General features: G+C 34.8%; 1 protein-coding gene across 6 annotated transcripts in view; it reads right to left on the reverse strand.

The window, feature by feature from the left end:
* Positions 1-597: 597 nt before the first annotated feature.
* Positions 598-25,681, reverse strand: part of LOC143252877 (uncharacterized) — an 88,567-nt gene continuing 63,483 nt past the window's right edge. For 4 of the 6 annotated variants that reach the window (XM_076505679.1, XM_076505677.1, XM_076505680.1 and 1 more), the window contains 2 exons: positions 20,227-20,351; positions 598-3,063 (listed from right to left, as the gene is read on the reverse strand). In XM_076505679.1, the coding sequence (XP_076361794.1) occupies positions 2,908-3,063; positions 20,227-20,351 (281 nt within the window). In that variant the 3' untranslated portion in view covers positions 598-2,907. The remainder of the gene's footprint in view (positions 3,064-20,226; positions 20,352-25,681) is intronic. The other 2 variants (XM_076505681.1, XM_076505683.1) reach the window with 1 other exon arrangement.

A 25,681-nucleotide genomic window follows, 5' to 3' on the forward strand; every position in this document is an offset into this window, starting at 1 on the left:
CAAAATTCCCGCTTATTCACTAAAGTTGTAGATTTTCGAATGTGTGCAAACACTTGTGTATCGTTAATATTGTCATGCAGGCTGAAATTACTAGAAGCTCTCCTCATGCCTATAAAGGTAACCAATGTGACGCGTTAAGAGACAGTATATATTATTGTTTTGATAAACTTGGGATACTGTATACCGCGGAAGCTACAACTCTGATTAACGCTCATTAATCGGAATCTTCAGATTTTTTACCAAAAATGTTTACAAATTTTGAATACAACAAACTTCAACGGATTCACAACGAACATTAATATTTTTACGAAAGCATTACATAACTTCATCTGTAAAAATACTCGATGTGTGACAGGCGAAGAAAGAATAATACAGTAGCTATTAAATAAATTGTGTCTAGGAAAGGTTCTCTTCTTAAAACAAAAAACACTACAACAGAAATAAAATCCAATAACACATTTTCATAGTTAAATGAGTCATTGAAAGTGAGCTAAATTTTAAATATCTTTGATCTTTCTACATCCCAAGAGGAGAAATGTAATAAGGTATAATTAGATCTATATTTTGGTAAACTACCAGTAAGTTAATTCCATTGTATTTGGCTTGATAAACCAATGTACTTTATTTACAAGAAATTCAAGTACAGATATGACCAAAAATAAAATGACTATTAATATATTCCACCTGCAGCAGGCATATACAAATTTTTATTATTCAGGTTTCTATTTCATGTGACATTGTTTTTACTCATATCCAAGATAAAATGTTAAATGCCAAATTGTCCATCAAAACACTAAGTGCTTTTACCCTAAAAACATGAAAAATAACAGAAAATACTGTGTGTACGTGATTTAAACTAACAGTCAATTAAAATGTACCATCTTTAGTTTGTAGATATTCTTTGTGATGACACTAGGAGTAACTCTTCTATTAAGAAACTTTTAAAATGTGAAAAATAAACTAAATGTAATGAATGTTACACTGTTGAACATAATGATCACACAAAAAATCACCAACACCTATATGTCAATGTTTCTTATCAAAACTCAGAATTAATGTAAAAATATTCTGCAACTTTGTTAATATTTTGGAAACAATATATGCATTCTAATTTAAAAACCTTTAATTATGATAATAAAGGCCAGAATAGGTGTACATGCTTCAAACTAATATTCAGTTAAAATGTAATACTTTTATTTTGTACACATCCTTCATAATTACACTAGGAGTATATTTTCTATTAATGGCAAATTTTCAAAATGTGTAAACTACAATGAATGTAATGAATATTACAATGCAGAAAATATTGCTCACAAAATGATCATTATGGCATATTAATCAATTTTCTGACCAGATAAGCTTAGAACTGGTGTAAAATAAATTCTGTAATTTTGTTAATGTTTTGGAAACATACATGTATTTTATTTTTTAATTAAGACAATACAATGCCAGAAAAAATTTAAAACAAGTGCATTTAAGACTACAAGTAGATCACATATAAAGAACAAAATGTTTTACCTCAAAACTTGACAGCAACTACAACTTTCTACTTTATGTATTAATACAAAAAATTATATTGTCATTAAAAACTTAACATTTGAAACTTGCTAAATATTAAAGCAAAGAAGTTAAAAAATTATTTTCACCACCACCATTCATTAATTTTCTTGCAATAAACATACAGAAATACCTTTAAATGGCCAGAAAATAAAATTCAGCATCTTTAAAATTGTGCTACACAGTTCTGCTCATACTGGGCAGTGTTGGTTTGTTAAAGACTGAAAATTTTAAACATAAAAAACTGATCAGTACAATGATAATCTTTTAAATGTTTGATAGTTGTTTTTCATGCAGTGAAAAAAAAAGTCTCTCTCTCACTCTCCCTGCATGAAAATAAACAGTTGAATAACTGCATTTTGGAATAATTTTGCTAACACAAAGAAGTTTTATATTCTACTCCAATTGTAATGTAAAAGCTATTATATTTAAAAGCTTTTAAAATTTACCAAACATTTTACAGTTACCAAACACCATTTATTTATGTATTGAGTCATCAAACCCAACATATGATCACTGTTTACAAAATGTAACAAAATACTTTAAACCTATAAACAGAACTTCAAAATGATGATCTAATATTGGAAATAATTTTTACAGTGTTTTATAATCAAAAAGTACAGGAAACAAACACATAAATACAACAATTCTAAAAAATAAAAAGGAAACTTTACTATTCACTGTTAGTATTGTATGGGAGTAGAATGCATTTTAATACACATCTTGCACAAATCTCTTAAAAAAACGTATACAATAACAATTTGGTGAAAAAGAAAGCATACAACTTATTAGTTTGTATGCTGTACATTTTCTTATGAATGAATTACTGTAGTGTACAGAACACATTTATATATGAATATATCAAACATATATTCTTATTATGAGTTGTTTTTTGCAAACAACAAATGAAAACATATTTGCAACTAAAATTTACTATTTTTCTAATAAACTGTTTAGCAACTGATTACAAATTTCAGTGTTCTTTGAAGACAAAGAAGAAAGAACAGAAACCTTGATGCAGAAACCATTTTCACTTTCAATGTCATGCATTCTGCAGAATACAATTCAGGTAACAGCAACAAAAATCAGGAGATGTTGTGTAAAATGATCTGATGGTTTTGACATCATGGTGCCTATAGAAGTAAAACACAAATAACAAATATTTGAATGTGAAAAGTAGTCAAAATATGTTTGATATGAAACCTAAATTTATGTACATAGATCACTATGCCTGTGGTGAAAAAAAGATTACGAACAGTTGGTGAAAAGGATGAATACTGGGAGACCTCAAAGTGGGACTTGAAAACAGGTCTGCTGGTAAGGGTGTCTGTGATACATTACAATATGCAGTTACATACTTGTTACAGGGACAGAAGTAACATAACCTTGATGTGCCTGAGTACAGGTGTCGACATGAACTGGCCAGTGTGCTTGTTGACAGGAGTAGGAGCAGTAACTTGTGTTCCAACAGCAATAGAAGTGAGCCTCCTTGCCACAGTTAGTACACTATAGATAAAAAAAAAAAAAAGTATGATACTATCTGTTATTCATAATATGTAATTTACTTTCTTGTTTTACGATCATGTTGTGTGTCGTTTTTTTAACTATATTTTTGGCTATATGGTATTGGAAATAATTATGGAAACAATGGGAAGGAAAGGTATAGAAAGCAAATACCACAACTTTAATGTGTGAAGTAAACTACACCAGAATGGAATCACATGTTGATTTCTGCTTCTCAAATAACAAACAATATAGTGCCACACGAGTATAAAGCCTATAAAAGTAAAGGCAGCCATACTAGTAGTGTGAGTATAGTTAAGGCTTCCAGGACTAAAATACTGCTTAACAAGAGGGTAGAAGTTTTAGTTTGACAAAGATATTCCATGAGAAAAATTGTGGTAAGACTCCTTGATCCAGTAAAAGTTGTATGCAAGACTATGAAGACAGTACATGAAACTGGCACTGTTCATCATCGAAATAACCAAGGTATGAAACTAAAACTTTCCAAAAGTGATGTCAAGTACCTCAAATATGATAAGTTAGATAACAGTTGAGTACAAATCTTTCCTTGCTATAAATACAAGTGAGAATATTACCTCAAAAACAGTAAGAGACACATTTTGCATCTTGTCTCAATGGATGTGTAGCTTCTTGAAAATCAACAAGAAGAAGTAACCACACCAAGCAGTTGGAACAGACATTAAGCTAGAACACAAACAGTGGTGAAATGAGCAAAGCTGGAAATATGTATTTTTACAGATAAATACAATTTTGAGTTATTTGACAACAATCAACAACAGTTTATTTAATGATGAAACAAGAGATGAAAAAAGGAAAAGGATAAAAAGTTGAAATATTTTGGGTCCAATGCAAAAATTAAAAACTCTTTGGTGTATTATTCTGTCTCTTTTTTTAAATTAATTTGTTAAATATGATGCCATGAAATTTCAAAGCAAATTCACTAACTTTTATTTGCCATTTGATAGCTCTAGATACGTTTAGTAGTTCCATATGCCAATTTGTTGCATATCGTACATAAAACATTTCCTGATAAATTAACCTTTTTGATTTAGTTTACCAGGTTTGACTTTACTTCTTGTAGTTTCCTTCCAAAAATAAACTTAACTGCTAATTCTTTTTCCAATCAGGTCCCACATGGCACTTTCTTATCTATCAACATATTTACCCCTCAATTCATAAGGTCTCTTGAAAATTTATTTTTTAATTCATACCTTCCATAGACTAAAGAGCAACTTTCCAAAAAAACAATGTTTAAGAAACATTTGTGTCTCAAACATATCCATTTGTAAGGCTGAGAAAAATGTATTAGCTAGATACTGATGTGTAAAAAATTTAATAATAAAAGTATCAAAATATAGAAAATACATTGCTGTTGTTGTGCAGAACTGAAATATGGTACTGCTTGTTTACAAAAGCTTAACTTTCAAAATGTTTTACTTTTATGTTGTTGTTTGTTTTCAAACTTTACTCTGCACTCCCATCATTCATCCTAACTTTCTCCTTGGAATTTTGTTAATCTCATGAATAATGCTTGGAGACATTTGAAATTTGTATCCTTATGAAAGGAGGATGGTGTTGTAGTCAACACACAGCATCTATGATGAAATATTGTGTGTATGAGGGATAAAGACCTTTTAAGGTTGACTCTCAACTCACAGTGTTGGTGATTTACACAAAACTAATGGCACCATGAATACTGACAAGTATATACAGATTCTGATCCATCATGCCATCCCTTCTGAAACATAACTAATCATATAGGGATTCAATTTCCACTAACATAATGATCATAGAAACATATCACATGTGGTGAAATACTATCTTGACAATGAAAGGGCTGACAAAGTACTCAAGCCATGACTACGCCTGCACAAAATCTTGATATGTACATTTTTGAGGCTGTACAAGTTTGTTTAAAAATCAGTTAAAATGCCACCACACGATTCTTCTTAGTAATATAAAACAGTTGAAAAACAGCCTACACTGTTGAACTGCATGGCAACTATAAAACAAGGTGTAATGCTCCATGTTAAGCTACAGACTCACTTATAAAATACTTGTGGATTATTAAAAGATTAAAATTCAAGATATTAAAATACATTAGAATACTCAAGTGATAAATGTTGTTTGGTAAACAACTAAAAAAAAACCTTTATTCTAAAACCAATCATTGATCTTAAAAATCACTCTACATGTTTCAACATCAATTCACATCATCCTTAGGAGTGTTAAAAATTATGTTCAACCATATAAATACAAATATCCATGATCAAGCGATTACTTGGTTTACATAATTAAATAAGATCATGTGGTCTGTTTAGTTTCTGATTTTCCAACCTGTTGTACTTATTAAACATTATTGTCATTTATTTTTTGTTGTTGTTTTTTCATGATTCAAATAAGAAAGAAGTATTGGAAAATCAGAAACAAAAGATGGTGTGACCCTTTTTAATTATGTAATCTAAGTAATTACTTGACCATGACTTTTTGTATTTATATGGTTGCACAATATTTATTTTTAAAACTCCTGAGGGTAATGTGAATTGATGTTGAAACATGTAGTGTGTTTTTTAAGACCACTGATTAGTCTTAGAATAAAACTTTCAATTGTGTACAAAACATCTTTGATCATTTGAATATTATATTTTACTTATGGATTGTACATTTTCTTTTGTATTTATGGTCCACGTAACGTAATAGGCTCATATGTAAAATATTTGTGGATCATTGACTTTCTTTTGTATTTATGGTCCATGTAACGTAATAGGCTCATATGTAAAATATTTGTGGATCATTGACTTTCTTTTGTACTTTCTGTGATAATGTTTGTCTGTACCATTAACAAATTCAACATATTGTTCCCACTGATTGTTGTTTGACTCCTGTGTTCATATGTTGTTGTTTTTATAAGCTTCCATAATTATTTCCATTACTTATGATGAGAATATGATGTCTTATATTGTAAATACTGTAAGCTACATGCTCCTTCATACAGATTGTTTGCTGCTTAAAATTTTGTCTTGAGCACTCACTTTGGAATATTTTATTAATGTCACTTGGTATGATATTGTGTAAGGCCAGTTCAGAAACAAGTGAATGAAATATTATAGGTATATTTATCTAGTACATGGTTTTAAATATCAAAAAATTCTTAAATATCAAAAATTATTTAAAAAACTTGTATCAATCCCATTTTCTCAGGAAAATGAGCAAAAAATAGGTCAGTTCATGTCTGAGTATAAACATTTAGCTTTCAAACTACAAATTCCTGAAATTGTTGACTTACTAATTTTGTATTTTCATAATCTGTCAGATAATATGTATGCTCTATAAGTAAATTTGCAATGGTCTTTCAAAAAGAAGTTACACAATTTTCAAATTGCAATTACATTAATCCTTATGCTAACAGATGGGTGATAAAACACTAACTTTAACATCAAGAGGTCTTTCAGTTGCATAAGCATATTTTAATTCATTATTTTTTAAGCCACATACTTCAGTGTACAAAATTTTAACAAGATTTCAATAATTTTTCCTTCAAGAGCAAGTAAACAACTATATGTAATCAACTGTGAATGATGTTTGATTACTCTCACTTCCTCTTTGATGATTTCTTGGAAGCTAACATTTCCTCAGTGTGATAAGGATTTATTCTTTAACCAATAATGAAATAACAGCATTATCCCAGAAAAATACAGAAAGTTGAAGTAAGCATGAGAAGAAGTTAAATTAGGGGAACTGTTTTATGTATAATTTCAAAAAAAGTGGAATTTCCCTTTCCTAGAAGACACTTAGAATTATCAAATAAGACAACAAAGCTAGTATTTTTAAATCTAATCAAACTGTCAAGAAAAGGAGCACAGAAATCATTATTTCATCTACAAGGTTTACGAAAAATAAAAATAATTCAATAAAAAAAAACTCATTATATCCAAAAATATTACTTGTAACATTACAGAGTAAACAATGAAAATGAATAGCACTAGATTTCAATATAATCTCATTTATAAATAACTCTGACAGACCACCAACCAGATTGTCTAGTTAAAATTCACTGGAGGATACACATACTTTAAAGTACTTTTAAAATATAGGTAATCTGACAAAGTGGGGAGTTCGACATTATGATGAAAATTTACAAGGTAAAATAACAAGTTATGAAAAAAACAGCTGAAAACTTTAGTTCCCATAGAAAAAAATGAATTTTTTCCCTTCAAAAAAACTTATCAATTTTCATTCTCCTCAAAGATTGAAGAGAGCAAAATTATGACTACTTTTTCAAACACAGGCCATAGTAAATTTTTATTTCTAAAAACATTATTAATGAGCTATGTCAACAATATTTCATATCCAAATTTTTAAATTACTTTGAGTATTGTTTTTCTAAGTTCACTTTCTAAAGTTGGCAGAACAAATGTCATAAAATAATCTAATTTACCTTGAACACAAGAAGAGAATACAGAACAAAGATGAATTAATCAGAGCCAAGAACAGAGAATTAGGTTAATACAACTACTAAGTTTAAAACTTTCTAAATACAGATCACACAGCTGCAAGTGAAACCACATGGAACAAGCCTTATACATTTCTATAGTCAATTTTGTTTGAAATCTTACAGTAATAGCCACATAAATAGTTTTAGATGCAATAAAATCCATGACAAACCATAACTGCAGTTTTTGCTTCTGAACAAAATCTGAAAGTTTAGTAATAACTGACACACTAAATTTAACTAAATGCAAGACAAGGAAGTCTCTAAATATCTTTTTTATGGTTATAATATCAGCTTTATATATACATATAAACAAGAAAAAAAACCTGAAATTCACAGTGAGAGAACTTAGGATACCACAGAGCTTGAACATAATTTTGATGAGGAGGAAAGAGTCTCAGTAAGTTGGGTTAATGGTTAGCAGCTTTCAGAATTGGTTCTTCATATGGTGTATTTGCTCAAATATATGTATACAGATATCACAAAGAGATCACACACAAAGTTTCATGACTAGCTTGGATGAAATTATCTATTTTACAAGACAGAATAATATCAATTACTTAAGAAATGGATCTTAATGTCTCACAAGTTAAATTGATTGATTGATTTAGTGTTTTATGGCACAAAGCAGCTAGGCTATCTGTGCCAAACGTCCGGTTAAAAGGTAAAAATAAATGTAGTAAAATACAGAAAAGGAAATGAAGGTAAAACAAAACATCACTGAAAAACATAAAAAGCATAAAACCAATGTTGACACCTAGTTTACAATGGTAAGAGAGAAAGCAGAGTAAAAGAAGTTGTAAAGTACTTACTCTAGCAAAATGGTAATGATCATAACCCGCCAGAAAGACTAACAGGTAAGTTCAAGAACCACCATCAGTCACCTGAAGTTGGCCTTTCCAGTCCTGGTTCTGGGTTATGTGTCATAGCAGCCATGATCAAAATGTAAAATAATAGAAGTTTTAAAAGACATAGCAAAATCATAATAATGAGTAACCAATTGTCCAGTAAAAAGGTAAAAGTAAAGTAAATGTAGTAAAATTTGTAAAAGTAAACGAAGGTAAAAACAAAACAGCAATTAAAACACAGAAAATTGCATAAAACCAATGTTGACATCCAATCTATAAAGTTGAAAAAACTTCTGTAGCAGAATGATAACGATCATAACCCGCTAGGAAGGCAAACAGGCAAGTACTAGAACCACTGTCAGTCACCTGAAGTTGGTCTTTCCAGTCCTGGTTCCAGGTTATGTGTCATTATGGCTAGTACCAAAGGGTAAAGTAATAAAAGTTTAAAAGATATGCTGCAAAATTGGAATAACAACTCGCCAGGACGACTAACGGGTAGTTCAAACGGATAGTTCAAACAGCAGCGTTAGTCACCTGAAGTTGGCCTTTCCAGTCCTGGTGTCGAAGTTATTTAATGTTCTGGCCATTTTCAATGTCAAATTGAACTAGAGAGAATGAAAATGTGAAAAGGAAACCACAATTAAAAAGGTGTAATGAATAAATATCCAACACTTAAATGAGATTAAAAAGATTAATGGCCATTAAAAAACTAAAAACTTTATCAAGGTGGACAGTGTTACCATCACCAATAACACTGTCCAATGTTACAGATAAACCCTGGGAAAAAACATGTTTAAAATATTGCTGTCGTTGAGAATCGTAACAATGGCAAGAAAGTAAAATGTAGCTGATAGTGATCTGAGTGTTACACAAACTACACACTGGTGCATCAGTTCCAGATAAAAGAAAACGATGAGTTAAAAACTGTGATCAATGCGTAGTCTAGTTAGAATAACTTCCTCCTTCGAACCTTATGGAAGCTAGATGGCCAAAGCCCAATATAGGGTTTTATTTGAAAAAGCTTGTTGTCGCGTTGCTCACTCCAAGTGGACTGCCAGCTGGCATGGAGCCGAGCCTTGAATACAGGACCATAGTCCATGTACAGAATAGCCACAGTGGTGATAGTGCCAGAGCAGATAGATTTAGCTGCCATGTCTCCAAGCGCATTTCCGCAAACCACGTGGCATGGTATCCAGAACAACTGGATAGAAGTAGATGTTAATGAGAAATGAGCCAGTCGGTTTTAAATATCAGCGAGAACAGAGTGTGATCCAACGTGTAGCGATTCCAGGGCCAGTATAAAACTAAGCGAGTCAGTATAAATAGTGCAGTTGGAGTACTGCTCAGCTTCAAAATGATCCAGGGCAAGAGATATGGCATACAGTTCAGCAGTGAACAAAGAATGCTGTAGAGGGGATTCTGCGCACAACCACCGAACTGCAGCAAACCATAGCAGAGCCCATTGAATTACCTGATTTGAAACCATCTGTATAAATGGGAACAGAATGATTCTTTGAAAGATGTTCATTAAATAAATGACGGTACTTCCAATCTGGAGTATCTGCCTTTTTCAGATGATTGAAAGAAAGGTCACATTTGGGGGCTGTAATAAGTCATGGTGGGATGGGCTGACCTGTGGAATCTGCAATGTATATCCAAGGACAGACCCAAGTCATCCAATTGCGCCTGGATGCAAAGGCCAAATGGAGCAATGGCAGATCGTCTGTTCTGAAAAAGTACAGCCCACCGAGAAAGGAAAACACATCCCCAGGTGGGATGCTTTGGTAAGGAATGAAGTTTCGAAGAATATAGTAAAGATAGTTGCAAACGGCGAAGGTGCAGAGAAGGTTCATGAGATTCAACGTATAAGCTTTGAGCTGGAGAGGTGCAGAAAGCCCCCATGCAGAGTCGAAGTCCTTGGTGATGAATGGGGTTTAGCATCTTTAAGGCCGAGGATCTGGCAGAGCCACAGACCATTGATCCATAGTCAAGTTTTGATCGAATAAGAGCATGATATACCTTTAACATAGAACATCGATCTGCTCCCCAACTGATAGTAGAGAGGACACGGAGAATGTTCAGTGCTCTTGTGCATTTGACCCGTAGCTGCTTTAAGTGTGGTATAAAGGTCAGCTTACTGTCAAAGATAAGCCCCAAGAACTTGGTCTCAGGGACCACTGGCAGCGAAACCTCACCGATATGAAGTTCAGGATCAGGGTGAATTCCTCTTTGGCAGCAAAAGTGCATGCAAACGGTTTTAGAGAGAGAGAAATTAAAGCCATTCACCATAGTTCACTTCAGTACACGATTGAGGGCAGTTTGAAGTTGCCGCTCAATATATCTCATGTTCAACGACTGACACAAGATGTGAAAGTCGTTGACATACAGCCCATTCGCAATAGTGAGAGGGAGTTGTTCATTGATGGCATTTATCTTTATACTGAAAAGTTTGACACTCAAAACACAGCCCTGAGGAACTCCAAGTTCCTGCACAAAAGAACGGGAAAATGTCGAACCCACACGAACTTGGAATCTTCTGTCCATTAAAAATTTTTTAATAAACATGGGTAGATGGCCTCGTAACCCATATGTATGGAGGTCTCGCAAAACGTCATACCTCCATGTTATGTCATAAGCCTTCTCAATGTCAAAGAATATTAATACAAGATGTTGGCATTTGAGAAAGGCTTCTCTGATTGACGTTTCAAGTCGATCTGTGGTGGAGTGCTGTCGTCGGAACCCACACTGGGTGGGCGAGAGGAGGTTGTTTGATTCAAGGAACCAAACAAGATGAGCATTAACCATTCTCTCTAAGGTCTTACAGAGACAGCTCGTCAGTAGTAGAGACAGTAGTTTGAAGGAATCTTGAGATCTTTCCCTGGCTTAGAGAAAGGTAAAATAATAGCCTGGTGCCAGGCATCAGGAAAAACATTCTCCTGCCAGAACCGGTTATAAACAATTAGAAAAATATCAAGAGAAGCAGGAGATAGATGGCACAGCATGTCATAGTGTACATCATCTGGTGCAACAGATGTACTGCCAGACCGATGAAGGGCCATTTTCAGTTCCACCAGTGTAAAGGGATAATTATAGTCAAAGAGACAGTCAGTTCAAAAGGAAAGAGGTGAATGCTCTGCCCGAGTCTTGTTGGCCAAAAAGGTGGAGGAACAAGCAGAAATGCTAGATACCTGGCAAAAGCTTTCACCTAGAGTGTCAGCAATGCTCCGGACATCAGCCACCTCCTGACCATCAGAGAGTTAGATCGAGAGGGGGACAGAATTGTAGTGCCCACTGACCTTTCGAACCGGTTATAAACAATTAGAAAAATATCAAGAGAAGCAGGAGATAGATGGCACAGCATGTCATAGTGTACATCATCTGGTGCAACAGATGTACCGCCAGACCAATGAAGGGCCATTTTCAGTTCCACCAGTGTAAAGGGATAATTATAGTCAAAGAGACAGTCAGTTCAAAAGGAAAGAGGTGAATGCTCTGCCCGAGTCTTGATGGCCAAAAAGGTGGAGGAACAAGCAGAAATGCTAGATACCTGGCAAAAGCTTTCACCTAGAGTATCAGCAATGCTCCGGACATCAGCCACCTCCTGACCATCAGAAAGTAAGATCGAGAGGGGGACAGAATTGTAGTGCCCACTGACCTTTCGAATCCTGTCCCATATGACCTTGGAACTGGTGGTAGAAAATATGCTAGTTGTGAACTTAATCCAAGATTCCTTCTGGCTTTTACGTCTTATCCACCTAGTATGTGCACGGGCCCGTTGGAAAGCGACGTGATTCGAAAGTGTGGAATATCTACGAAAAGTATCCCAAGCCCGTTTTTGAGCCTTCCATGCTAAGTGGCAAGCAGGATTCCACCACGGACAAGAATATCGTGAAAAAGGTGTCAAGGTTTTAGGAATACACTGAGCAGCTGCTTGTACAATACAGCCAGTTACCACTGCCACACAGTCAACTGATGGCTGATTCACGATGGCAGGATCAAGTTCTGCAAAAGCAGTGAAAGTGGACCAGTCTGCCTGATCCAGCTTCTACCGAGGCACGCGGGTAGGATGGCATAGACCACGGCCAGTCTCTCTCAAAAGTATAGGAAAATCATCACTGCCTAGCAGATAATTGTCAACCCTCCATAAAAATGGGAGAATAATGAAGGGGAGCAAACTGAGAGATCAATAGCGGTAAAGGACTGACTAGGTGCATGAAAATAAGTGGAAGAACCAGCATTGAAAAGAGAAAGATTGTGATCAGAGAGCATACGCTCTACAGAGCGACCCCTCCCACCAATAAAAGCACTTCCCCAGAGGCAATGATGTCCATTAAAGTCCCCCAGGGAGTAGAAAGGGAGACAGCAACTGTTCAATGAGACCATCAAGGTCTGATTGATCATATCTCTCTCCAGGGGACAGGTAGAGAGAACAAACAGTGATGATATGACCCAAGGAAACACGGATGGCTACGGCCTCCAAGGGTGTGTTGAGTGACAAAGACAGGGTGGGCACATGCTGATCAACCAATAGTGCCACCCCTCCATGTACTCATCCATCACACAGCCTGTCATTTCTGTAGAGAGAAAACCACCGAATGGTGACTGTATCAGCAGGTTTTAGAAATATTTCTTGTAAGGAAAGACATACAGGATGGTAGGAAGCAATCAGTGTTTTGATATCATCCAGATTAGAACGTAAACCTTGACAGTTCCATTGTATCAAGGTGGCCATTTTTAATGACGGGTAGGCGAAGTGGCTGGAGAACCCTTCTGTTTACGACCACGTCTTTTTTCCTTACTGTCCTTAGTCGGAAGAAGTCTATCAACCTCCATGGATCCTGCCCTGGGTCGATTGGACAGGTCTTTATTATTGGAAGGGGATTCCAGTGACTGAGGATGCAAACAAATGATTGTTTTGCCTCCTGGGGTGGGAGAAAAAGATGTATCAGAAGAAATGCCTGTATTTGAAACTGAAGGAAGTGGATCTTGAGGTTTGTTGGAATGTATGGGAGGAACAGAGATGGGTGTGGAAGTCGATTCATCAACCTATTTAACCATGGAGGTCAAAAGGCTTTTCATTTGTTTTGAAAACGATTCTCTTGGAGGCACAGAGAGATTTGTCTGCACTCCCACTGTAGTTGTGGAACGAAGTGCAGCAGCATATGTCCAAGATGGAGTGGCGGGCAGCAATATCCGAGCCTCAGGATAACTAATGTTATGAGTCGTTTTCAAACGCTGCACCTCTTTTTCCTCCAACCATTTTGAGCAAGAACAAAAGTAGGAAGGGTGAGAACCATTGCAGGTGATGCAATGTGGGTCCATGTCACATTCATAGGCATCATGGTCCTTGCCACAGCAATGAGCACATGTCAGGGAACCACGACATAATGTCTTTGAGTACCCAAACCTCTGACATTGGAAACATTGGAGAGGGTTTGGAATGTATGGCCATACCCTGCAAATTAGATAACCTGCCTTGATGGTGGCAGGTGCACGTGATGATGTAAATGTCAAAACAAGGGAATTTGTTGGCAGTGTAACTCCATCTTTGCAAGTAGAGATGTACCTCACTGCAGAAACTCCTTGAGTGGAGAGACCAGCGAGAATCTCTGACTCGGGGACATTCTTAAAATCCCTCTCAACAATAACTCCTCACGATAAATTCAAGGTAGCATGAGGGGTAACCTCAATAGATATATCCCCAATTGCCATTGAATTCAAGAAGAGTTCACTGTGGTGGGTTGTGGATGTTTCAACTAGTATGTTTCCAGATCAAAGCTTCTTTACTGACTTTGGGGAGCCAGAAAGACCCTCTAGTCCCTTCTGAAAAAAAAGGGGACAACTGTCCTAAAGGTTTCTCTGAAAGAGAATGCAATATAAGAAAATGAGGTACGTGTGTTACAGATGTTGAAGATTGCTGCTCAGAGTCTTCAAGACGTGGTTGCTACCTATTGACTGTTTTTTCACTATTTTATTTAAATTTTTTGAAGGAGGATCCATAGGAAAAAAGGAAAATTTCGGTACCCACTGACCCCACCCATGGAGCCCATGGATGCACCAATATCATGAGGACAATGCAGCAATGAGGGTTTTGTGAGCACTATACCACACCAGCATATCATGTCCACAACACCCATTGAGAACTTCCAACACTGGTACTTGGTTGACTCTAGCCCAAGTGGATCAGCCAACTGACCCAAAGGGGGCCACCCAAAGGCTGCCCGTCTACAGGAATTCAAGGCCAAAGTGGTGTGTCAGGGTTGGACCCCTCAACCACCAGGATCCTCTCCTCCCCTTCACGGGTCGCCACGCACGGCAAACACATGGGTGGATGTTTAGATCCCAGAGAAGGTAACCAGACAGAATAGAACCTTCCCTGGGAGGTTCCCTCACCACGTACAGGAATCCACACCGAGGGGCACTAGTTAAATATTCCCTGAAAACAACTAAATATGCTTATTAATAGCTAAAAGGAAAAATTACTATACACCAGTTATTTTAAGTTCTCACACTGTGAAAACATTATACCTAATAATCATAAAAATCTTTAAGAAAAAATGAACAATCAAACACAGACCAATGAAATTTGAAAATAAATAATATTTGCTTTTGAATATAAGAACAAATTATATCCATGGTTAAATAACATTAACAACCTCTTTACTTACACATCAGAGAAAATTAAGTTTAAAACACAAAGGGTTAAAATAAGTTATAATTTACCTATGATATGGTCTGTTTGAAAGTTTGTGCAAAGCTAAAAGAGTGCTATCTGTATGAGTCATCCCTAATTTAGCTATAAAAAATTAGAGGGAAGGCTGTTATTCATCACCAACCATGAATAACTCTTGGGCTACTCTTTTATCAACAAATAATGGGGGATAGGCCATAACATTACAATACCTTCATGGCTGAAACAATGAACATGTTTGGTGGATGGGAATTTGAATCTGTAAATTGGGAGTTGAACACCCTAGCCACCTGGCCATGCCAACTTAAACTGAAAATTGATTTCCAAAAATACTTACCTCCAGTGGCATTTACAGCTATAATTCACCTTTCACAGTTTCTTCCTTTGTCCATCTAAGCATTTGTCTGATTTATTTTATCACTTGCTCCAGTTTTTCTTATCCCACTTTATTACCCTTGGTGATATTCTCACGATACTCTCAACCAATGTTAACGCACCCTTTATCCTGATGTGTATGTAAGTGCCTTATTTATTTAGATAATGTTATAACTTTCTTGAGACTGACTCCATCTCAGTCTAATGCCAGATTTTAGTAGAAAAAATGGCAAGAGAGTATCAGTAGAAGTAGGTATTTTTGTAAAAACATTTTCACATTAGGAAAATGTTTACTCCCAGAACATACCTCCTCTGACACTTATTGCTAGAATCTAACATTGTAAAGATGGAAGAGCTGATGAGGGCATTATACATACAGAAAATGTCTGCATAGATCATGGGTGTGCTGTAAGAAGACTGGTACACTAGTGCTAGAACTGCACTACATCCAGAACTGGTATACTCTTCATCCTGAACTTTGATCCTACACAGAGGGTGGAATTGTACATGAGTGAACAGCACATTAGGTCAGTCCCAACCAAATAGCCAAGATACACTACTCTGGATTAGAATTAAGGAATTTCGGTCCCTATATCCTATGTTGGTGGCAAAGGCAATTGGACCCCAAGGTTATATATGCATATCTACTTTTCATTGGATCTCAGCCTGTAGCCACAGAGATTGCATTCCAAACCACTGGAATCACAAGGAAATATTAAGCAACAACAAAGCAGCTAAATCTTATCATCCATCTTAAGAAGCCTGAAAAGTAGCACCCCTAGCTCAGAATCACAGAATTTTGTATCCCTCACTCAACCAAAGGAACAGAACTCATCTAGTCTAAAATTAAAATCACTCATCCTCATTCCCCAACTAAGTAAGCAAGGAGCCTTCTCTATGTCCTGAGGATTATGTGGAGGATGTGGAAAAATTGTGTTCAACCAAGGACCCAGAATGAGACCACTCTGCATTATAAAATATGAGGAGATAGTGAACCCTATTCCACGAACAATGTACTGAACTGATACTGTTCAAAAAGAAGGGCCATGCAGACTCCAACCAGATGGTTAAATGTCAAATCTGAACAGCTATTACGAGCAGGCTCCTATGTAAGATATGCTGTTCCTACCAGCACCTGGGAAGAAAACATCCAGGAACCCAGGTAGGAGAGCCCCAATTTCACCTTCTTTTATGAGAGCATAGGATTTCACTCTTAACACTCTGTAAGAAAAGTCTCTGTCCACCACCCCAGTAACTGTAATGTGGGTGTGATAAAGACTCCCTATCTCTACTAGTAAAATCGAGGAGGGAATGTACACTGGGGAGCCCTGAGGAAAAGTGCTCTGGAAATAGTGTAATAGGTGAACCAAGTTCCCTAAATTTTTAAAAGTAAAATGACCATGATTTATTTAATTTAATGATTGTCAGGGATAGGCAGGATCTTCTTATGCTTTACTCATAATAGTCCACTAGTAGCAGTCCAGCATAGTAAGGTAACACCATCTGGTGAGATCCTAGATGGTCTTATGGAACACCTCATTTCTATGAATCATGTTGCAACCTGTATTACATATAGCAAAATAGTGGTTCTTAGTGCAAAACTAAGGGAGGGGGGTGTAAGGGACCCTGGAAAGTAAAAAGACAAGAAAAGTAAAAAAAATACTCATCCCTCCTTATAATCTAGCAGTGTAGTCAAAATAGCCACAGGGAGAAGGAAAAAATCCCTCAGAAGAAGAAACTGCAAGATCATGTAAACAACGTGAGAGAAAAGTATAGGAAGAAGTCCATATACTAGCCTACATGATGTAATCCAGTGGGCAATTCAATTGAGCATCTAAAGCCATGGAAATGTGATGATTCTAATGAGACTAGACTCACAGAAGTTTCCTCACCTGTAAAGACAGCCCAGAATAAGCAACATGGATCAATTTGGGAATTTACTTCACAGCAGAAAAAGAATTTAAAGAAAAGCTAGCTTTCATAGATATCTTAGATCAGAGAAAAGAAAATGGAAATTTAATTACTATTGCATACCAGAAACTTTAGAATGTAGAAAAATAGTCTGGCTTTAACTCTTACTACCCCCCATTTCCCACAATGGTTAAAACTAAAGAAGAAACCTTAAATCTCTGGGGTCAAATGAAAGTCATACCAAAAAACCCAGTATACTCTGTCTTAAAAAATAATAAGTACCCCAACATGTTTATTGAGCAAAACAAAATAACAAACAAGAGATATTTTGAAACCTACTACAACTATAGTAATCCCTTATATCAAAAGATTACCTGAACAGGTTAAAAGATGTTAAAGAATTAATGTTACAGACATTCTGTATTAAAATATTACGATATTAAATTAAAAGAGCTATTATATGTTTCCAGTTTACAAAAAATTTAACATGAATCCATCCTTAGCCTTGGCATGGAAAAATATTGCACTGTTAATTTAAAACAAAAGAAAATAATTTCAGACAACCTGTCTTTCTATCTGAGATCAACATAAGGCTACATCAGCCCCACAACATCTGTCAAAATAAATAATTATAGGAAGTATCCTATTGTGGATACTATAAAGTATCCATTTATTTTCATAGATACATAATATTTATAAACATATTTAATCATTCACAACATATAGCAGTCAGTCCAATCACTTTCCCACAAAACCATAAAATTTTTGCTCATATCAGGTTAGTCTGGTGAAATGTTAAGATGACAAACATTATACTCCATGTATCTAACAATAAAAAAGTTTTAAGAATCCATAGTCTATATTAAATTTCCTATGGAAAATATAATGAAATCTCTTATTGTGAAACAAGCATCAGAGAACATAAAAATTATATTAAATTCTACTGGATCAATATTTCAAGCTTTCCATATTAAATTCTTACACAAAATTACATTCAAGTTCAGATCTAATAACAAACCTCAACACAGTTTTCATGAGCTATGATGTATCAATAAACAAAGTTAGTAGTATAATTATACCAACAGAAAATCCAATGTTACTACCATAAATGTAGTTAACCATTCACAACACACACTTTCCAACAAAACCATAAATTATTGCTCCTGTCTTTTATTCATACCATACTGATGCAAATAGCTGGTAATGTTTATATTCAATGGTAGTTAATCTTTGCCTGTAGCTATTTTCAAAGCTGTTTTACTGGCAGCTGTATAGACCACATTCTGTGGCATCATAAAAGGAAAATCATGTGAGAAACAATACAATTATATTCTCTAAAGATAATAAATTCTTAGCAAGTATAATCCTATGCTTTGGGATGGGTAAAAAATTCTAAAAATAAAAAATAAATCAACAAGTACATCATTTAGAAGCAAGAGGTCTTGGCATTGTACAGCAATGAAGCTGAACTTTTTTTAAAATTTTCTTTGCAACATATACTAAACAAATCCTACAAAGTGAAAAAATATATAAATTTAAAAATATTTGTGAGGTAAATTACCAATTAGAATTTTCAACTTGAACAGCATCCAATGCACAGGAGTTAAACAGCAAGGTCAAAGACCCTAAGAATATGGGTATAACCACCCCTAACTTTGAACTACTGACAGTCAGCCAGCAACATATGTTGCCATAAGGACAATATCTGGGTTTTTTTTAATCAAATAATGAGTGATTATTACTTTTATAGCATTCACAATGCTGAGTAGAGAGTTTTCAACAGCATCACATATGAGATCCCTGATCCTACAACCTGCAGCTTAGTATAATAACCATTGGGCCACATCTGGACCCAAAATAAATTAATAAGATATGTAGTACAAACTATGGTTTTAATAAAAAATTGTGTATGATAAAAATGAAAAATAACTGCTATGTATATTAATGTTCAAGAATTATTGGATAAAACTCATTACTCACTAAATACTGTGAAATCTGAAATTAACCTACCAAAGTCACAAGATCTAAGATTAAGTGATACTTGACATAGACACATGAACATTTCTTTTATCAGCCACTTCCTCAAGCTTTCTTCCAATTCAGTAGAACTGTATGAATGTTACTTTGCATTTTACTTTGATGCAAATGTGCAATGCCCAAAAGATTCTTTTTTTTATAAAATAATATCTCTTAAAAATGAAGTGAGTATCTAACCATGCAATAAATCCCAAAAATAAACTGTACAAAATTATAACCTAGTTTTCAATAATTTTATAAACAAGATAATATATTCATATTAAAAAGTCATTATTTTTAAAGTCTTGACTTAAGAGTTACTGTATTTTACACCTTGTAAGGTGCTGCATTGTGGAAGATACACCCTAATTTTGAAAAGACAATTCTAAGAAAAAAATATTTTGACTCAGCAACCAACACCTAGATGCAGCCTTGACTTTTTTTTTTCCCCAACCTACTCTGGTGCAGATAGCCTAGCTGCTTTGTGTCATAAAACACCAAACCAACCAACCTACTGAGTAAATACAGTCAAATACATTATATTTTTCATAGTATATCAACAATATTAGTTAAATTGAATGTTTCATGCAATTGAAAATACTTGTAATTGGTAAGTTATGAGATTACAATCTCTATGAGAGGCCATATTGAGTAAACCCTAAGCTAACCTCTGGCCTTAACCCATTACTTCTGTCTTGGAAGACACATGAGGATTTTTCAAGAATAAAAGTGCATCTTACAAAACATAAATACAATAAGTCTACTGAAAAGATATCCTAGATGAAATAAAGAAGACTTTGTTGCTAACATACCCACTGTTTTTTTTTGGCAGCTTCTACTTCTTTAGTTTTTTCTGCTTCATATAATTTCTTCAATTTTTCTGCAGAAGACTTCTGTTCCTGCTCCCAGCTGTTTTGCAACTCCAACAAAGTCAATTCTAAATAAAAAAACAAATGTATGTATTTACATAAGCAGGTTACACATGCTAAATTGATGTTTATACAAAACATTTTGCCTTTTTACATGGAAAATGACTAAGAATAATACAACAAAATATTATTTTCCTAAACTGTTTTACTCAAACTACATCAGAATTCCCCAAACTTTTCCAACTAGCAACCAGTTTAATTTTGCAATTTTTCATGAGGTCTGGCCTTCTCAAATACACAATTAGATAACCTGCAAAGTCTTAGCATCAAGCTTAAAGTAATAGTTCTATCAATACATTATAGATTATAAAAAAATACAGAACAATTCCCATTAAGAGAGTTAGCAAATTTAACACATGTGGAATAAAATTACTAAAACATTGGTGTGGAAGAATTGGTTAACTTGAATGAAGAAATGGTCCTTCTTTATAAAACAAAATTCCTTCTTTGATCTTACCTGCAGACAAGGGAGGATCAGCTTGGACTCAGCAGGGGGTATGTCTAGCTAACATGGGTTTAAATTTATGGCATTTCACAAGAATCTCAGGGCTATCAACACTGTAAGACATAATCTTAACATCAGTGATAAGACAGGTTCACAAATAATCTTAAGCTGACCACATGTTTAAATTGTAACTAAGTGCAATGTATAATAAAATAAATAAAATTATATATTCAAACATCACGCCTCTACATTGCAACACTCCTACACAACCCCTTTCAAACATGGGACTCAGAAGGTAAAAGTGTTTCAGCCCAAACAGCTTTTGCATATAAATTAAGCTCTAAATTGCAATAAGTGTGAACACTAATTCCTGAGGGACTGAAGGTATAAAGGCACCTGTCAACTTTTGAATTCTATGGTTTCATAGCCTTAAGTACAAACTTTCACTTTTTCTTTGTGTTATATTAGCTTAGTTGAAATACTAAGAAATCCAAGTTTAATGAAATGAAAATTTAACTTATAAGGTATTTGAAAATATTAATTTTTAAGAATATATTTATATTAACTGATTTCATGATATTTTTCTTTAATATATAACAAGGGCTTGGAAAAAGTTCAAAAATAGCAGTTGGTAGTGAAAGGGTTAAAATTAATTTATTTTTTTTTAACTTTTTGTGGACCAGCATTTTTGTTTTTCATGGATCAGTTCCAGGTCATGAACCACACTTTGGGAAATGCTTGACTACATTATGTTTTTCATGCCTGTATGTTCCAAATTCATGAACATTTCTGAATATCTTTCTCCTACCTCACCTTCAGCAACTACTAGTGTGTATACATGTATATATAAATACAGATAGAAAGTTTTTTTTAATAGGAACTTCCAAAACAGGCAACACAAAAGATTTCAAACTTCAGTCTTTTATCTCTAATAGTCAACAATCGCTGCAGCAAAAATTATGGTTGTTTACATCAGAAATAATTTGTACAGACATTAAGTATAGAAACCCCACATACTTTGTCTTTTAAGTTTTGTACATTATTTAGACAATGAATCATATCAGTGACACCACTTAAAACTAATTCTGATATGCAACTACATATTTTTAATCAACTTTCTTACTAAACTATTAATTTATAATATTTTCTTTATCTGAAATTAACTAGAAATTATATTATTCCTCTTCAGAACTGAAGGTTACAGAGGTTGTACACAATGCATTTTTTTCTTCTTTAGAATAATCTAAGAAAGCATGGTAATACAAGTGGTAAATTTCAAATCCAACTAAAAAGAAAATTTAATCAGCTACAATATATTAGAATCCTCTATTTCAACAGCACAACTGGCAATCTAATAATAATAAATAAATTATGTTAAAGAGCAAAAGTACAAAAATTAAAGTCTGTATCAAGGAAGCATCACATCCCACACACTGAACACAGTACAAATTAACAATATCTAAAATATGGCAAGTCATTCACATTGATAAGAAAAGTGATTATGTAAATAATTGGTTTATTTATTTAAACTTAGACTTAACTGTGTCTACATGAGAAATTAATATATTAAAAAACTTAAAAATAGTATTTACTTCCACTCACAAGTTACCTTCTAAAATTCAAACTGTCATTTGTAATGATTATAGTTGTTTGTTTGTTTTTCATTTATATATGCATAAAATGTATAAAAATTCCAGCAGGTATCAAAAGTTGAATTGGAATTTATTTCTCACTCACTTTTTTAGTAACTGCTACATAAAGATCTATTCACTATGGAACATACCTATTTTATATATCTTAATCATTTACTTTATATTTATATTTGATTGGTTCCACTCTGAATCCAAAACTCTGCCACTGGGAACTGAAATTCTGGCATTTTATTCCAAATTTACCACATCCTCGCAAATAAGCCCATAGTCATAGGGAGCATCAGACTGGATGACATCTTGTCACCAATACCAGCAGAACACCACCACTCTCAACTGAATGTTTTTCTTCTCACCAATACCAGCAGAATACCACCACCCTACTCTCAAGTGAACGGTTTTATCATTATCGCATTCAGGATGACGACTCCATGTTCCACCACTCCAGTGCTCTAGAACTGGATAATAGTAAAAAATTCAATATTCCACTGGAAGAAAGGGGAAGGGGGAGATAAAATGCAGTGGGGAATCCACAGAAAGAATAACACTAGAGGCAGTGCAATGGTGAGAAGATACATGGAAAATGTTACAGGAAGAAGACAAAAGAAAGAATAAACCAATCAAAATAAAAGCCAAATCCAGCTGGTAAGGATAGAAGGGGAAAGGCCACAAACAGAGGATGTTTGCCAGGGAATGAATAGGTGGGAAAGGGTACCATGAAAGGAAGCTGTGTGAGCAAAATAATACAAAGTGTACAAACAGGACATAGTAACCTATCCAGATCAAACTGAGGATAAAGTTTGGAAATGGAAGAAAGTGAAATTGGCAAGAAGGAGGAATTACCCTCCCAAGCTGCTAAAGTTTTTGAAAGAAAAGACTGATCTTGACAAAGGAGAATACATGAGGAATGATATAGAGCATGTGAAACACAAAAGGCAAATAAACCACACTGATTACATCCACAGGCTAATAGGAGAAGGAAATAAGTCTTGAAGGATAAGTGAAAAATCAAGCACAAAGACAGAGGCTCAAATCAAGAAAAAAGTGAGGTTGTGAGAACCATATCAACATTCTAATGTAGAAGGATGGATGATGCATGCCAGGGTGGATGACTAATCCAGAAAGAATACAACAAAAGGGAAAGAGTAGGACAAGTAAAAACTTTATAGTACCTGGAAAACAAAAAGTGTGGAATAAAGCAGCATTATAACCAACAGTTGAAGAAGCAAAAGTCCCCTGATCAAATAGCCAAAAAAGGAGATCCAAGGTTCAAGAATAAAGAGAACAAAAACCAGTGCCACCCTGATAATTGAGATGGGCTACCAATGTAGAATTGCCAGAGTAGATTATGACCAGACAATGCCCCACAAGATGAAAAAAAAAAGATCCAACACACAATGTACAGCCAAAAGCTGCAGGATGTTGGTATGATACAATCTTTCAGTCAGATGACCACTGATTTTAAGATTACTGCTGATCAATCCTCGCCTCCCAAGCCTTGTAGGGAAATGTCAATGAAAATATATAAATCTGAATGACGAGGAAGAAGCAGAACACCCACCAATAAGCAAGTCACGTCCAACCACAAATACAGACAACCTACAATAAAAGGAGGAAAGGAAGTAGAAGCCTCCAATGGATCCTGAGCAAGATTCCACTGGTCATTCAGAGCCCACTTAAGAGACCAGTACTACTAGCAATGTGTCCACCTGCACCAAATTTAATGAGATGAGGAACTCCTGGAGAGAGGAACAGGTAGAGTTGGAGAGGAAATGAATAAGAAACAGTAATATGGGCATGATTAGGCTCAGAATGAGACAGACAATCCACCAAAGGAGAAAGATTAGTTTCTTGTCACACTGAGTCCACATGGGGTTCCAAAATCCCAGGAATGTTACTAAAAACATACTGCTGTAGAAAACCAGGCACATGCAAGCCCAGAAAGTAAGTAGGCAGTAAATGAACTTGAGACAAAACAGCATCCCTCTCCAGAAGATCTCAAAACAGAGAAAATACATGTATAAGGCTAGAGCTAAAGAAAACAAATGTGTCAATGTGGAGGTAGTCAGGGAGAGCAAATCCCTTGAAAAACATTTAGGATTTCTGTGAATTACCTTACAAAGGAGGTGTATGGTAGAAACTTACTGTAGGAAGTCAATAAGGTAAGACAAAGGAGGGAAAATTAGGCAAAAAATAAGCAAACAGGATGATCAGGGTCTGTCCCTCACAGGGACAAAATCGATTATAATTGCTGATAACTGAGAAATCAACATTCAGTCATATATATGGCAGACCAAGGCAAACCTTAAAGATTGAGGCATGCTGGCACCCCCAATCATCTGAGAAACAAAATTCTCAGTATGAATCCCCATATCTGGGGAAGAGAAGAAAAACCAAATACTTAGAGGAGGAGGTATCATGGAACAAAGAACTGTGACAATAGGAAATGGATAAAATTGAACATTCCTAAAATATCATGCTAAGGAATTCATACTAGATCTAACTGGTTCCACAATAAAGTCATAGAAATGCAAAGGAAAATCAGGTGGAGGAAAAAGGTTGTAAAACTCCTCATTGACCTGAAGAGGTTAGAAATGTTCAGGAGGAATGAAGGCAAGAGTTTGAAAAGCAAGTTGTCTCACATAATGATCAATCTCATGACAGAGGATAGCTAATAAGTTCAAAAATGAGTCAATGAAACCTGTAGCCTATGTTACTAGAAGGCATTACCTCTGAAGTAACCTGAACTTCAGAATTCATTGTGTAAAAATGATAATTAAACACAATTGTTTGACAAAAATGGGAAAAAAATGAAAAACTGAGAAATTAAATTACCTGAAAAGTTAAATGTTGAAAAACAAAGAAACAAAATTTTGGATGAATGGAAAAAAAATCATGAAGTTCAATCAATTTTTAGATCACTTCAAAAACATTCAGATACAAGAGCTGCCTAATAAGAAGTGATAATTCATTCGAAACAAACAGAAGTCACATGTACCTGGAGAGAGAGTTGCACTATTATTGGTTGTCGCACAAAAACTTACTTGCATGCAAGATACATTTGAACCAGTCTAACAAAGTACTTGAAATTTAGCTCCTAACATTTCACTGAACCAATGTAAGAGTGTATGGTGTCACCAGATTTCACATATAAAAATGACAAACTTATTGCATCAATCTTTTCACTACAGGCTTGTTATAATATACGAGTTTGTTTACACATGTTAAGTATTTGCACTATAAC

The sequence above is a fragment of the Tachypleus tridentatus genome, chromosome 6, assembly GCF_004210375.1.
Source record: "Tachypleus tridentatus isolate NWPU-2018 chromosome 6, ASM421037v1, whole genome shotgun sequence".
Taxonomy (NCBI): Eukaryota; Metazoa; Arthropoda; class Merostomata; order Xiphosura; family Limulidae; genus Tachypleus; species Tachypleus tridentatus.